The following is a 12,889-nucleotide window of genomic DNA, read 5'->3' on the forward strand; positions in this document are numbered from 1 at the left end:
AGTGTATTTCCGTAATTTTTTTGCATCTATTCCCCCATCTCACCTGAGGGCAATCAAACACTCCATATAGTCACAGTTGCCAGAATTTTTGATCACAGAAATATTAAGCTTCTGGCAGAGTCCAGGGACAGTCTTACATTGAATGCCTGTCCATTTGACCTGGGCTATAGAAAGATTTCTTGCTGGCCAAGGACCTGCATTACTGTCCATTCAGGAGCCTGCACTTACTAAATTTCACTACATCCAGGGCTGCCCTGTGCAAATGAAGACATGGCTGCTTTGAAGCTGGAGGCTTGATAGCACAATTTCCACCTTTGGCAAGAGTGCCCAGAGACATGGGAGAAGCTGCAGACAAGGCTTTCAGAAACAGCTCATTATTGCTTTACAGTTCTCCCAAAAGGAAACGTAGAGACATGTTATCATCTTTCCTTCAGTTTCCTACCTCACTGTCATTGCTGCCAGCATGGAAAGCAAATATGTTCTATTGACTGTTATGGGCTTGTGAAGTCTTATGGAGGAACCTGCCTGAGTGGGTATTGCGGGAGTTTCTGCTGCAGCTGCTGCTGGAAGGACTAAACCCAGTGTCCACCGTGACTGTCAGCCTCCGACAGACTAAACACCCGCCGGCGTCCTTTCCTGCCAGACCTTACTAGAGGGAAACAGCCAGAAATCAAACAGAGCCTTCAACAATGACACAGGGAAGGGAAACTGGAATGGAGACAAAGGATAAATGTTAGAGCAGCAACAAGAATAGGTGACAAGGACACATCCATAACTGCTGGTATCTTGAATACAATTTGACACCACACCAAGAGCCTTCAAAGTTTGGGAAATACTTCTGAAGCTGGAAGTATTCATTCTTTAGAAATAAATGAGCTTATATGAATTTAATTTTCTGCTTCCTATCTGAAAAAGTTCATAAGTTTAGGCTGTATCTAGCAATGCCAACAGCACTTACACCAAGGAGGGCTGACAGGTTATTTATTTGCATTACAATCTACTCACCTGCTTTAGAAACTTTGAGAGAAGTTATTTACCACAAATTCTGGTGATAAAGAATTATTCTCCTTTCCCCTGGCCATGAATTATAAGTGGTGCAGTACTGTGCAGGTGACAACACTTCAGACTGTTCAGCCCTACTATTCTCATACCAAACAGTAGCATTTACATTTGGTTTATGATAAAGCCAAACACAGGGTTTGAAAAGATAACAGCAGTTCAGATGATGATGCTTGGTGCATAGAAAGTTCCTAGAAAAGAAACTTTCTAAGAACAAAAGTACTTCCTCACCTAGTCAGAAAATTACTAGAGCATCATAGAGAAGGAGGTCAAACCACATTTACATTACTGATTATAGAGGGAAGAGACAGAGATGGTTTTCAATAGGAAGGCAGGCACTGCTCTTATAAGCTCTCCATGCTTGATTAATCACCCTCTCCTTGGAATGGAAATTTAATTTTACAGACTGGAATCCAATATGTGCTCTGCAACAAGGGACAGCTCTTAGTACTTATTTTAGATATTTTATCATCAATACCTGCCAGAAGCATAAAACACAGCTTAAGTGGCACAGATCAGTGCTTGTGAAGTCCTCGTTACCTATTGCTCCGATGTCAACATTTTCGTAAGTACTGAAGTCAATTGCTTCTTAAAAGTTAAAACAGCTTAAAAAGTAATAAAATACAGCACAGATGACATTAACACATTGATAATTCTGGAAGACTGCTAACTTACAGTAAGAGAACTTCTATATCTAATCCTTGGCATATATGAAAATAAGCATTTTAAAGAAATGCACAGTTCCAGCAAGGGTAGCCAAGACATGACTGTATTCTAAGCTCTGAAACTTGATTACCAAAATCTACCTAACAAGAGAACATTTTCTACCTTATGCATAGCAACATTTCAAAAGTACATGATAATTAAAAGAAAAAATAATCATGTAAATAAAAAGAAAAAACCAACCTGATAGCAGCACTTGCAGAACCTGATACTGATTTTTCTGTCTTGCAAAGCATTCTGCTTTCTTTAAGGGATGATTTCTGCTTTTTTAATTTTAAAGAACAGTAATCTTGTAAAGGGCTAAGCTTAATCCCCAAACGCTGCAAACAGGGGACTTGACAGCCTTTAAAATATCTGTGCCATAAAGCAGTGTGACAGCTACTAGGTAGGATAGCTGATAAACTCAGGAATCACAGGAGTTTATTTCACTCATAACAAAGCAGTTGATGCAACACTGTGTGAGTGTTTGATGCAGGTTTGAGTGATAACAAATTGCTTTTTAACTGAATTAACATAACTTTTTCCTGTGACACATTTTTTAAAGCTCTTTTACTACTTAATCATCAATATACCCTCTATGTCGTAACATTCTCTTAACTAACATGCAATTTGTCTTTATTTTTTTCTCATCTATCACTGTTTTACATAAAAACTGGTGTCTATGTTTCAAATCTAATTTCCTGAAACAACTCTGTGAAGATTTACAAGTATCATGTCAAACATATGAAACTCTGACTAGTTTAAATCTGTCAACAGACCCTAGCTTAGGACACTATAATCACAACTTCACAGTATAAAAAGCTGTGTGGTTTAAGATGCTGCTCTAATGAAGGTAGTTGAGGTAGTTTCCTAGAAGTCCAGACAGGCATCTCCCCTTTAGCTAGTCTGGCCTTCTTGTCTGAAGCTCCTGAGCACCCAGGATGCTTTTCATGCTCAGCAACATGTGAGCAGGTGCCAGAATCAACAGGGGAGCAGGAAAGGAAGGGCAGAGAGCTCCTACACTTTTGTGTGTGTGGGAATGAAGTGGGAAATGAGAGAGTCAAATGTGACAGACAGCAGCAGCATTCAGGTGCTACCTTGGGCCATAAAACAGATTTTGGTAACTGCTTGCTGTTCATCAGCAACTGGTTATTTCCTCCTGGAAGGAGTCACTTCATATCATGCAAGTCTCCTGCTTCACAGCAGAGCAAGGCAGTTTAGTTTCAACTGTCCTCAAGTGGTTAAGCTAAGGGAAAACCACTGCTTTACACAGAAGTGGGTGAATACCAACAATTGTTTCCATATCTCAGCTGAGTGGTCAGTATGACTGATATAAACCACACTGTGCTCATGACATGTCACCTACTTCAGCAGAGTTCTGCTCATGCACAAGCCCACAGAACAGCTACCTGCACATGCCAAACAGACCCTCATTTCCATGCCACGTTCTGGCAAGTTTCCACCACAGATCACAATTACATGTAAGTACTACAAAACTCACAGTGAACTGGTCAATCAGTTAATGCAGAGACACTGATCCTGAGAATGACACTATTGAACTGACACTGAGTGTTGGAAAAGTGTCAACAGAGCTCCAGGGGTTGGGGAAAACCCTTCCTACATTCACACCTCCCCAAAAGACCTAGCTCCAGGGATTTCAGAATTCTCACTAGCCTACAATAAGGGCCTTGAGACACCATCAGACACTCAGTTACAAGTTTTAAACCACTACTTGTTCATTATTGCCTGCAACTGCACTAAGTAGTCTGGTACAGACCAGGGCAGCAGCTTTGAAGAATTACACACACTTAAAGCTTTAGTTCAATTTTAGGAACAGTTTCTATGCATTAAGGAGATTCTTTTACAAATAAACTAAACTGTAAGATATGCTGCAACTATGCACCAAATACACTTCAAAAACTAATATTATTCTGAACTGATTACTTATCCTTTGAACAACCACACACAGGGCAGGGATTCTTGATCCTAAAGATCACAGCAAAACCCCTAAGCCATGTGCATGCACCTCAGCACCAACTGTGTGCTAACCTGTTGCAACAGAACACCTATTTATGCACCTACAGCCACTGTCTTCCTCTCTATAAGTGCCCTCTGAGCAGAACAAAATCCAAGTGTTGAGATCAAAAGTCATCCCTGCAGCAGGTTAGTGCAAGCTGCCGATTTGGTACTGAAGCAACTGATGCACATTGTCAGGTTCATTTCCTCTGACTTGGCTGAAGGTGACTGTGCCCGGTGGTAGGCACAGAAGTGGATCCCCACAGCTACATTTGCTAAAGCATCACATAAAAAAAAAAAAAAAAATCAAAGCACACCCAAAGAGAGTTTTCCTGCATGACACCTGGCATTTTGCATACTTTATGATTGAGTCACAGTGAAGGTCAAGGTGGGCAGTTCATGCAACCTAACTGGTAAAGTGCATATGAAATTTCATACAGGCATTTCAAACTACCTTCCCTCTGGTTTTGGTTTGGGTTTTAAAAATTATTTTTGCTTTTATATATGAAGGAGAGGAGGGTAGGGAAAAATTTGGGGTTTATTGTTGTTTTCCTTTTTTTTTTGGAAACCAATGAGCAGCCTCCTGTCAACAAGCTTTTTAAAATGCAGGAATAACAAACAGAACTTTGCTACACAAATGCCAACATGCTGTGTAAGTAGACTACAATTTTGTTAACTACAGTCTGGGATTATACTTCAATAATTCACTATTTTTTATACTTGATGACTAATTATGTGTTCTGGATCTATATATTTTTAACAGAAGTCACATTTTGAGTGCTTGAAAGACCTCAGTCTGAAATGAAGCATAGTCTTACTTGATATTTGTATGAAATAGCATACTGCTTATACCTACAGAAATAATATAGATTCTTTATTTTCATTTCCTTTACCACAGTTTTCTCTTAGTGACTCTTCCTGACCATAGAGGATTCAAACATAGCAAAAGACACTGTACATGAGCCTTTTTACATTGCTAAGGAGAACATGTCATCAAATCCATGTCTTCTTGTAGTGGCAATCCAGCCTGAGAGTTCTGATAAATGACAGCACTTCTCTGTACAACAGCTACATATTACCTGGGCCATGAAGAGACTGGGTAACAGCAGTCACTTGCCAGAAGGTAAAACAAAATTTTGAATATATGGTATATAGTAAAACATACAAAATTTTATTCTGAAATTACACATATTGCAGGACTATTTTGACTGTATATTCATCTTTCAAGGTAACAGATGCTTTTTAATCTAGAGTCTGGGGGCTAGAATGCTTTACATATTTATTGTTCCTTAACTTCATCAGCACCCTTTCATTACCCTTCCCAGCAATACTTCTTGCAGGGATATTCACTTTAAACATATAATGCACATTGATCTGTTGACACTGTTCAGTGAAACCTAAAAACACTCAATACCTAACAAAAGTTGCATCATTTCCTGCAGGACTGCAACAAATTTTAGATATAAATGTGCTTTCCAAATAAAGGCAAAATGGCATGTCTTAGAAGGGGTAGCCAGAACAATCTTCTCAAGGAGTGATCAATATTGGAAGTGACCATTAAAACAAGGGCTTGCTTAAAAAAGTATTGAGACTCAAGTGACCTCTATTGTTTTATAACCAAAATGAGGTAGAGTAGGTCACTTCTGGCATGAAAGCATTTCAGGATTCACTCTTTGGGATTTTCTTGTTTAGCCTCCAGCCTGAGGCTTTGCCTCACAAAATTTGCACTCAGAACAGACACCATTACAAGATTCTCTACAATTACTACACAAACAGGAGGGATAATGCAACAAGAAGTTCCAGTAAAGTTTCAGCAAATTTACTGACCAGTGCAAACATGTGCAAACCTACATTTGTGAAAGTTACACTGACAGTCTATTTATAATTGCAGCCTCTTCTCCACCAATGAAACAGCCTCCTGAAATGTGGAGACGATCAGCCACAAAATGTTATTGCAAAAATTTTACAATATTAACATCCTAAATAACTGTTTTCAAATATTCCATATTTGGCCCATTGCTACAAATTAAATTGAGGAACAGATAAACACACAAATGCAAATGTCACCCAGGTCAAAAAAAGATGCTTTATGTAGAAATCAACTTATCCACTATGGTGAAAGACTAACAGTTTACATTACAGACTTATTCAAAGCAATACTTCAGGTTAAAACAAACCACCAACAAATAAACCCATCATAATTCTAAACTGTTTGTACTAGGAGAGATGTCAGACAAGCAGGACATTATTTCACAAGTACTTAAAGCCTCTACTGAAAGAAACCAAGTATTTAGAGTTCCAGAAAGCTGAAGAGATCACTGCAATTTACACCACTATTTACTTTTAACTGGCTTAGTTGATTTAGTGATCTAAAACCATAAAGCTCTACTCTTTTAATCCAGTAACACAGTAACTTAATTGTACAATGCACTGCTGTGTGTCCCTCCGTGCCTAAGCTGAAGGTGGTGAGTGAATACCTGCAGGGCTCTGAGCAGCAGAAGGAGTGGATGTTGAGCTTGCAGTCACTGAATCACAGCGCCCTGTGCTGCCACTGCCACTGGAAGGGGACGGTGACGAGAGTGGGGATGGATTGTGCTGATTTATGCACTGGGCTACAGCAAAGCCTGCAAAACAGGACAGGGAAGTTTACAAGTTAAATATTATTTTGAAAGAGTTAAGCTGTTGAATAAACTGTGAAAAGGTAAAAGCAAATGCTGTATCATGGTGGTGCCAACCTCACTGGTAGTGACCCAGAGGATATGCCCCAGATTTATCTTGGAAATAAGAAAATCTGAATGTGCCTTACTGAAAACAGGCTACAAGTGCTGATCAATGAATAAGGGAGTTTAAAAAATACAAAGCATTTTAAAACTTAAGAGATTGCACAAACAGTCAAAATGTATCAAAACTGTTCAACTTTTATTATAGTCAATATAATCACAGGTCACAGACCTTTCCTTGTTAAGGAAATTAAGTCAAAAGAGAATTAAAAAACCTCTTGGATAGAAGACTTGCATTTTTTACTATATGTATTTTCAGAAAATTTTAATCAATAACATCTAATGCTGACACAGAATTCCATCCAGCCTCTCAAACAAAACTTCTTTTAGTCTGAAGACTGGAAAGGTCTATACAGTGTCTGACAGCACTTCTCAGATCAGTTTTCTTCTGGCTTCTAGCATAATACTTCCTCAAACTCTTTGCAGTATAGCATCCTTTTCTTTCCTCACCACCTTGCATGAATTCCTTTCTTCTCTATAACTACATACCTACAGTCACCTCTTCAGGTTTTGATAGCAAGCAGCTTTTCAGAAGTTGATGCACTTCTTACAGCAAAAGAAGTGTCTTCACCATGGGCTACAGGTCAGGTGAGGTACACAACTTGTCTGCTTCTGCAGCTCTCCTCCCTCTCCCATGGGAAAGTGTTTTTTGGCAGTCCTGCAAATTACTGAAAGTAGCCACAATGTGGACTATAAAACACCTAACAATACTCTACTTGCTGCCTTAACTGCACAGACAACATGGAAAGGGAAGGTATCTGACAATCAGGAAATGCACCACAGTTCTTTATCCTTTTATATAGGCAATCTCCCCTGGCACTGGATGGATAATTCACTCAGAGAATCTCCCATATGGGGAACATGCTGGTGCCATACAGGATGCAGCACCCAAAACTCAGTTTAAATGGATGTGTCACAAGAAGCTCTGAAAACTTTAGAACACAGATGTGACAAGTCAGGAAAATGCTATTAGCAGCCACACACTGACAGGTTTTGCTACAAGTGAAAACAGCAAAGTGAAGAAAGCACAGAAGAAAGTTAACAAACATCAGTCCTGTTAATAATCTGACTTGATCTGCAGTCCCACCTCCTACCTCCCACGCTTATCCAAGAACTAGACTCAAAAACCACTTGCAGAAACAATGCCATCTGAATTTCTGTGGCACTGCAGCAGAGTTTTAGATAGGTATCTAAATCTCACTTTTACCAAGTTGAATTATAATTGATTACATTCCCGATGAACATCACTTGAAAAAACTAAATCACCACCAAGGCAGGAGAGATCTCTTTCAGTGAAAAACAAAATAATTGGTGAGGAGCTAATAATCCCATAAATGCAAATAAATCCACGTATTTTATTTCAGAAACCAAACTGATTGATCTGCTACAATCATTTAGGAAAGTTAAACTGAGGTTACACACAGTGACACCTGACAGTCTGCAAAAAGTTAACCAAATACTGAACCACCTCAACTATCAAAAACTTCCATATGTATCACTGGCCCTGAGTGCTACAGTTTTTAATCATAGAAAATGTACATTAGATTTTTCATATACACTTCATAGCTTGAAATACCAGTTAGGACGGGGAAACAAGGAATAACCAGTGGACTTGAAGCCACAGAAGTGAGGCAAAGCCAACTATTAATGTGAATGAAATTAAAAACAGTTCCTAAAGCCACTGGTATAGAAGAGCTTACATCAAGACATTTATATCCTCTTACAGTGCTGGTCAAAGCTGTACCCATCCAAAGACTTTATGTCCACAAACAGCTGGCACTTCAAGGGAGAAGAAACCTTCCACCCTCACCTGAACAGTAGAAAACAGCAAACAAGGTCTCCCACAACTGTCGTAGGTAAAGCTGGCCTTATTTAGCAGGATTGCTAGCCCAAAGCTTCTGCAGAACAGCACTCATGGACTGACTCCTTACATGGGAGCATTTGCTTCAAAATGACCTCAACATATTTTCTCTTCTAAAACAACAGCAAAGGAAGGATATTAAGTGTGCTAACAGGAGCTAATTTAGATAGGAGGGAGAAGTAAGCCTAAATCATTCAAAATACTGTAACTTGGAAACTATTGACCAGGAAAAAATATTCTAATCATGGAACTTCTTAAGGAAATACTTATGAACAACAGGTGAGTAGAATTAATCATAGCTACAGGAAGCAAAATAACAGTTAGAAGGTTCTTCTGATGATGACAGGAATATTAGCTCATACTACACAAATGGTTCCAAAGATATGGATGATTTTTCCCTTCAAACTCTAAAAAGAAGATGGTTATAGCTTGCTTGCCATGCTAATGTTAACAAGAAGGTTTTCTCCTGCTTTTTTTCCTCAAAACCGTATCATCATCTACTAAGATATTAACAATGGATAAAATAGTAAGAGGAATATATTGATTCCTTTTGCTTTTCAAAGTAAGTTTACTTAGTAGGTAAGCAACCGCACTTGTTAAAATATTTAGACGTATCTTTTGCTGGAAATCGTTAACATTTCCCTTAAGACACACTGGGCATATAAATCTCAGAATACAGCTGATACTTGAAACTAACTCTTGAGTTTGCTTGAAGAGGAAGTCATTATTTATTTACTTCCAATAGAAGACCTTTGTTCACAGGGCCCCTACCAAATCTGCTGGTTTCTTTGAAAACAGTGTAATTCTTTATCTACATAGAGTGCTTCAGAAGTACAATACAATCATATATAGCTAATACATGAGATAGTGAGCAGTCCAGCCAACTACACTGTCCCCAAAATGCTCTAACATTCTAGCAAAGGCCAGGAACTTAAAATAGACCTTGGAGTGTATTCACAGCCATGACTTCATAGTGATAAAATCAATCGAGTGAGGGATTTTGCTTACTTTCTCTGCTGAGAACTGCCCAGTCCAGCAGGAGATGATTACAGCATGTCCCTGCAGCATTCTCATCACCCTTCACTTGTCTTGCACAAACCCCCATTTTATGGGGTTTAGCTGTAACAATCCTCACCCTCTTCTCCCCAGACACCAAAATTTTAACTTTGGACTATGGAACATGTAGGCACTATGAGAGAAACTCAACCAGACAACTGCAATGAGTCTTCTTGACAATTTTAAATTCATTGACAATATTTAATCAGGGAACTGATTCAATAGCTGTATGAAAGTTCTTCACAGACTGAAATTTTGCAAGAGGAACAAAAACATTTATATGATTGTTAATTTCTTAAAAACCACAATGGATGTACAGCACTGATAGCCAGCACAGTCCTACTGAAAACAGTAGTCTTCTAAAAATGTTGCCAGAAAAACATAGCTCTCTTTTAAATATACAAAGGACATCATCAATAAGGGAAAGCATAATTTGTTTCTTAAAAGTACAACCAAATTAACTGTGTGAGCTTCGCAGAACTCAAACACCAGTTGGAGTTTGTAGCAATAAGAAGCGAATACATAAAGCCAGTAATTTACCTGCAACTTGCTAAATAATTTTTTCAAAGCCACAAATTTTTCCTCTTAAAGTAAAAATCACTGCAAGCCTGATTAAGGGATAAGCACAAAAAGATTCCTATGAAAATCAATAGGAATGAGGAAACCTTATTCATTCCTCACAAAGAGAAATTACTCATTCCTCCGCAAACATAAGAGAACAAAGCCACATTTGATATTTGCTTTATAATCAGACACAAAATTTTTATTGTATTAATACCTGTCATAAAATGCATTCCAAAGATGCTGCACTTGAAATACTTCAAGTTCTGTGCCTCATTTCTCATACTTTCTATCAAATGAAAGCTTCAAAATACTTTTCCCTCTGGATCTGCAAGTGGAAGACTACATTTCCTGGATTCAAATAAAGTATGTGGTTGCTTGAACAAACGACTATGTTGCGTCATCCCCAATACCCTCCTCCAAATTAGTAGATGAAGTCATTCCTTAGGAACACAAAGTGCACTCTCCTCAGAGAAAGCTGAAGCAGCAACACTGGCATCTTTCCAACCACACCTTTTCTGTGGAAGTCATGTCAAATAAGGAAAACACTCCCCTCACAAAACGTACACTTGTCTTTGAAACATCTGTGGTTTTATAATTTTTGTTCCCCAGTTGGGACGTGGTCAAGTGAGCTCCAATTTAGCCTTAAAGCAGTAAAATATCTGCTTACTGTACTAAGTAATTTGAATTCTGTGCATTTGAATTCTGAATCATATTTAAAGAGAAATGCTGAGTTCTGTGAAATGACTAGCAGCAATTGGTAATGAGATCTTTTGTGTAACACAGCACAGTTGAGTACTTTCAAAGCAGTATGAGATTTCCCTTTAAAATTACTCAACCCAAAAGGAAAAATGTCACCATCTGGAAGTGAATTTCTGCAGAGAAGTCATTTGTGAAACAGACAATAAGGAGATAAAAAAGCAAAGAGCTCACTGATTTAGCATAACGCCTTTAGTCCCAGTTCCAAGCTAATGTTTTAGGAGTAGCTATGGCCCTTTTCTGTCTTGCTCATTTTGAGGGAGATGAGGCAGCGCACAGCATCCTGGCTGTTTTCACAATCCAGCATAAAAACATTCACAACTAAATTAAAGCAGGAAATAGGCACAACTGAGAGATGTGCTGCATAAATACTGAACTTGCAAAGCATGATTTAAACTAACATGATTTGTAAGGAAGGTAAGGTATTAAGACACCTGGGGAAACTGCCACGGAAGTATTGCTCACCACATACCCGGAATACACACCCAGGTATTACTTGTTTCTCTCAGAGTAAGCTTTTCTTCATCCTGGAGTTTTGTGTTAGGAACACATCACAATAAGCTTTTCACTGCTTGTACAAATTACAGTAAGTTTCTACAGACAGAAATCACAAAGCAAAAACTGCTTGTTAATGAATGCTAACCTTACCTGGGACTTTGTCAACAGATGCAAAGACAGAGCGCTGCACTGTCGGGTCACTGCTCCCACGCCGGGACTGGTCATAGAATCTAAACGGGAGGTGCTGGGCTGCAGCTCCAGAGCTGTGTCCAAAACCCATAACTTCAGTTGAAGGCTGAACAGGAAGATCCAGGAGAGCTATGTTTAATCACAATTGATAGTTTTTGTTACTCAAATACATAAAAGGGAGGTGACAAGAAAATTGATAGCTTGCTCAGGATCTTAAGACTAAATCAGATTTTAACATAACTTGCCTTCATTTGCCTCTTAATTATGGTTACAAATGCACTGACAAGCTAAAGAATCAATGCTTCTGGCAACCTTTTCTACATTGCTGTCCACACCACATTCAGACTAGGGAAACCTCAAAATACAATGGAGAATGAAAAAAACCCAGGATTACAGGAAGCCCCTTGCACTAAAAAAACATAGGGGTTATTAACAATAAAATGGAAAATAAATGCCTTTGCATTAAAATGGAAATTTTAATTTGCTTTAAAATGGAAAATAAATGCCTTCACATTACGCTCAACTTAAAATTTTTAGTATCAAGCAGACTGTAAGATCTCAAACTTGCTTTAAATTTTTTTATTATGAAGAAAGCCAAAATGTGATACATTCACTTTATAAATGTAGAGTTAAATATGAAACCAAATCTATTCCTTGGTAACTCAGCCCTGGTTTAGAGCTTCCTGTGGCTCCATCTCCTCATTGTGCCTCAGCCTTACACTACAGAGTGACTTGCAATGATGACAGCCAAGTGTTGAGTCCCAGAATGATTTCAGGACAAGCTGAAAGGATGCACTCACCTGCTATTCTCTGCATCTTGGTGCGCCGAGCCTGGATGCGGCCTTTGGCCAGGCGCTGCTTGGCGATGATGCAGCGAATGTGATCCGCGAAAATAAACGTGGCCTGGAGGATCGGGAAGGGCTTCGAATGAGGACTTGAGGCAGGCTTGTGAATGATTATGTTCAGGGCTCTGCTGTCATCCTCTACTCCAGTCACCTGCATATCCTAAAGAGATGCAAAAGGTAAGTTGTTAGAAAGAAAAAACTTTTCTAAACTACTGGTTAAATATTAACATTGAAAGAAAATCCTACGTATGTTCCATTAAAGCTCTTACAAAGACATTTTCAGTTAAAAAAACCCAACAAAATAAATCCAAACCAGACTCTGCAAGCTGTACAACTTGGACTTACTTCTTCAGAAACCAGTATTCATAAGACAATGAGTTAAATTATTTGAGCATAGCAAATTTTCAGGAAATACAATGAGCGATGGTTAAAGCAAGAAAAAGACAAATGGGAAAAACTTCCTTAGATAAGCACAGATCATTTCAAAACTACAATGTGTCACCTTCTCTACCTGCGTAGGAAAATCAGAACTCTAAGTCAGTTCATTAATGTGCTACTTGAGT

General features: G+C 38.6%; 2 protein-coding genes across 7 annotated transcripts in view; one reads left to right on the forward strand and one right to left on the reverse strand.

Moving 5' to 3' along the window:
- The window catches only part of LOC306809324 (uncharacterized protein), a 303,319-nt gene that overhangs the window by 164,262 nt on the left and 126,168 nt on the right, over positions 1 to 12,889 (forward strand). The gene's annotated exons all lie outside the window — the stretch shown is intronic.
- Positions 1 to 12,889, reverse strand: part of CLEC16A (C-type lectin domain containing 16A) — a 60,726-nt gene that overhangs the window by 8,351 nt on the left and 39,486 nt on the right. For 3 of the 6 annotated variants that reach the window (XM_079320723.1, XM_079320722.1, XM_079320726.1), the window contains 3 exons: positions 12,282 to 12,486; positions 11,443 to 11,610; positions 6,255 to 6,401 (listed from right to left, as the gene is read on the reverse strand). In XM_079320723.1, coding sequence (XP_079176849.1) covers positions 6,255 to 6,401; positions 11,443 to 11,610; positions 12,282 to 12,486 — 520 coding nt within the window. Of the gene's footprint in view, positions 1 to 525; positions 650 to 6,254; positions 6,402 to 11,442; positions 11,611 to 12,281; positions 12,487 to 12,889 lie in introns of all 6 variants that reach the window. The other 3 variants (XM_079320727.1, XM_079320725.1, XM_079320724.1) reach the window with 3 other exon arrangements.

The sequence above is a fragment of the Erithacus rubecula genome (assembly GCF_903797595.1).
Source record: "Erithacus rubecula genome assembly, chromosome: 17".
NCBI lineage: Eukaryota > Metazoa > Chordata > Aves > Passeriformes > Muscicapidae > Erithacus > Erithacus rubecula.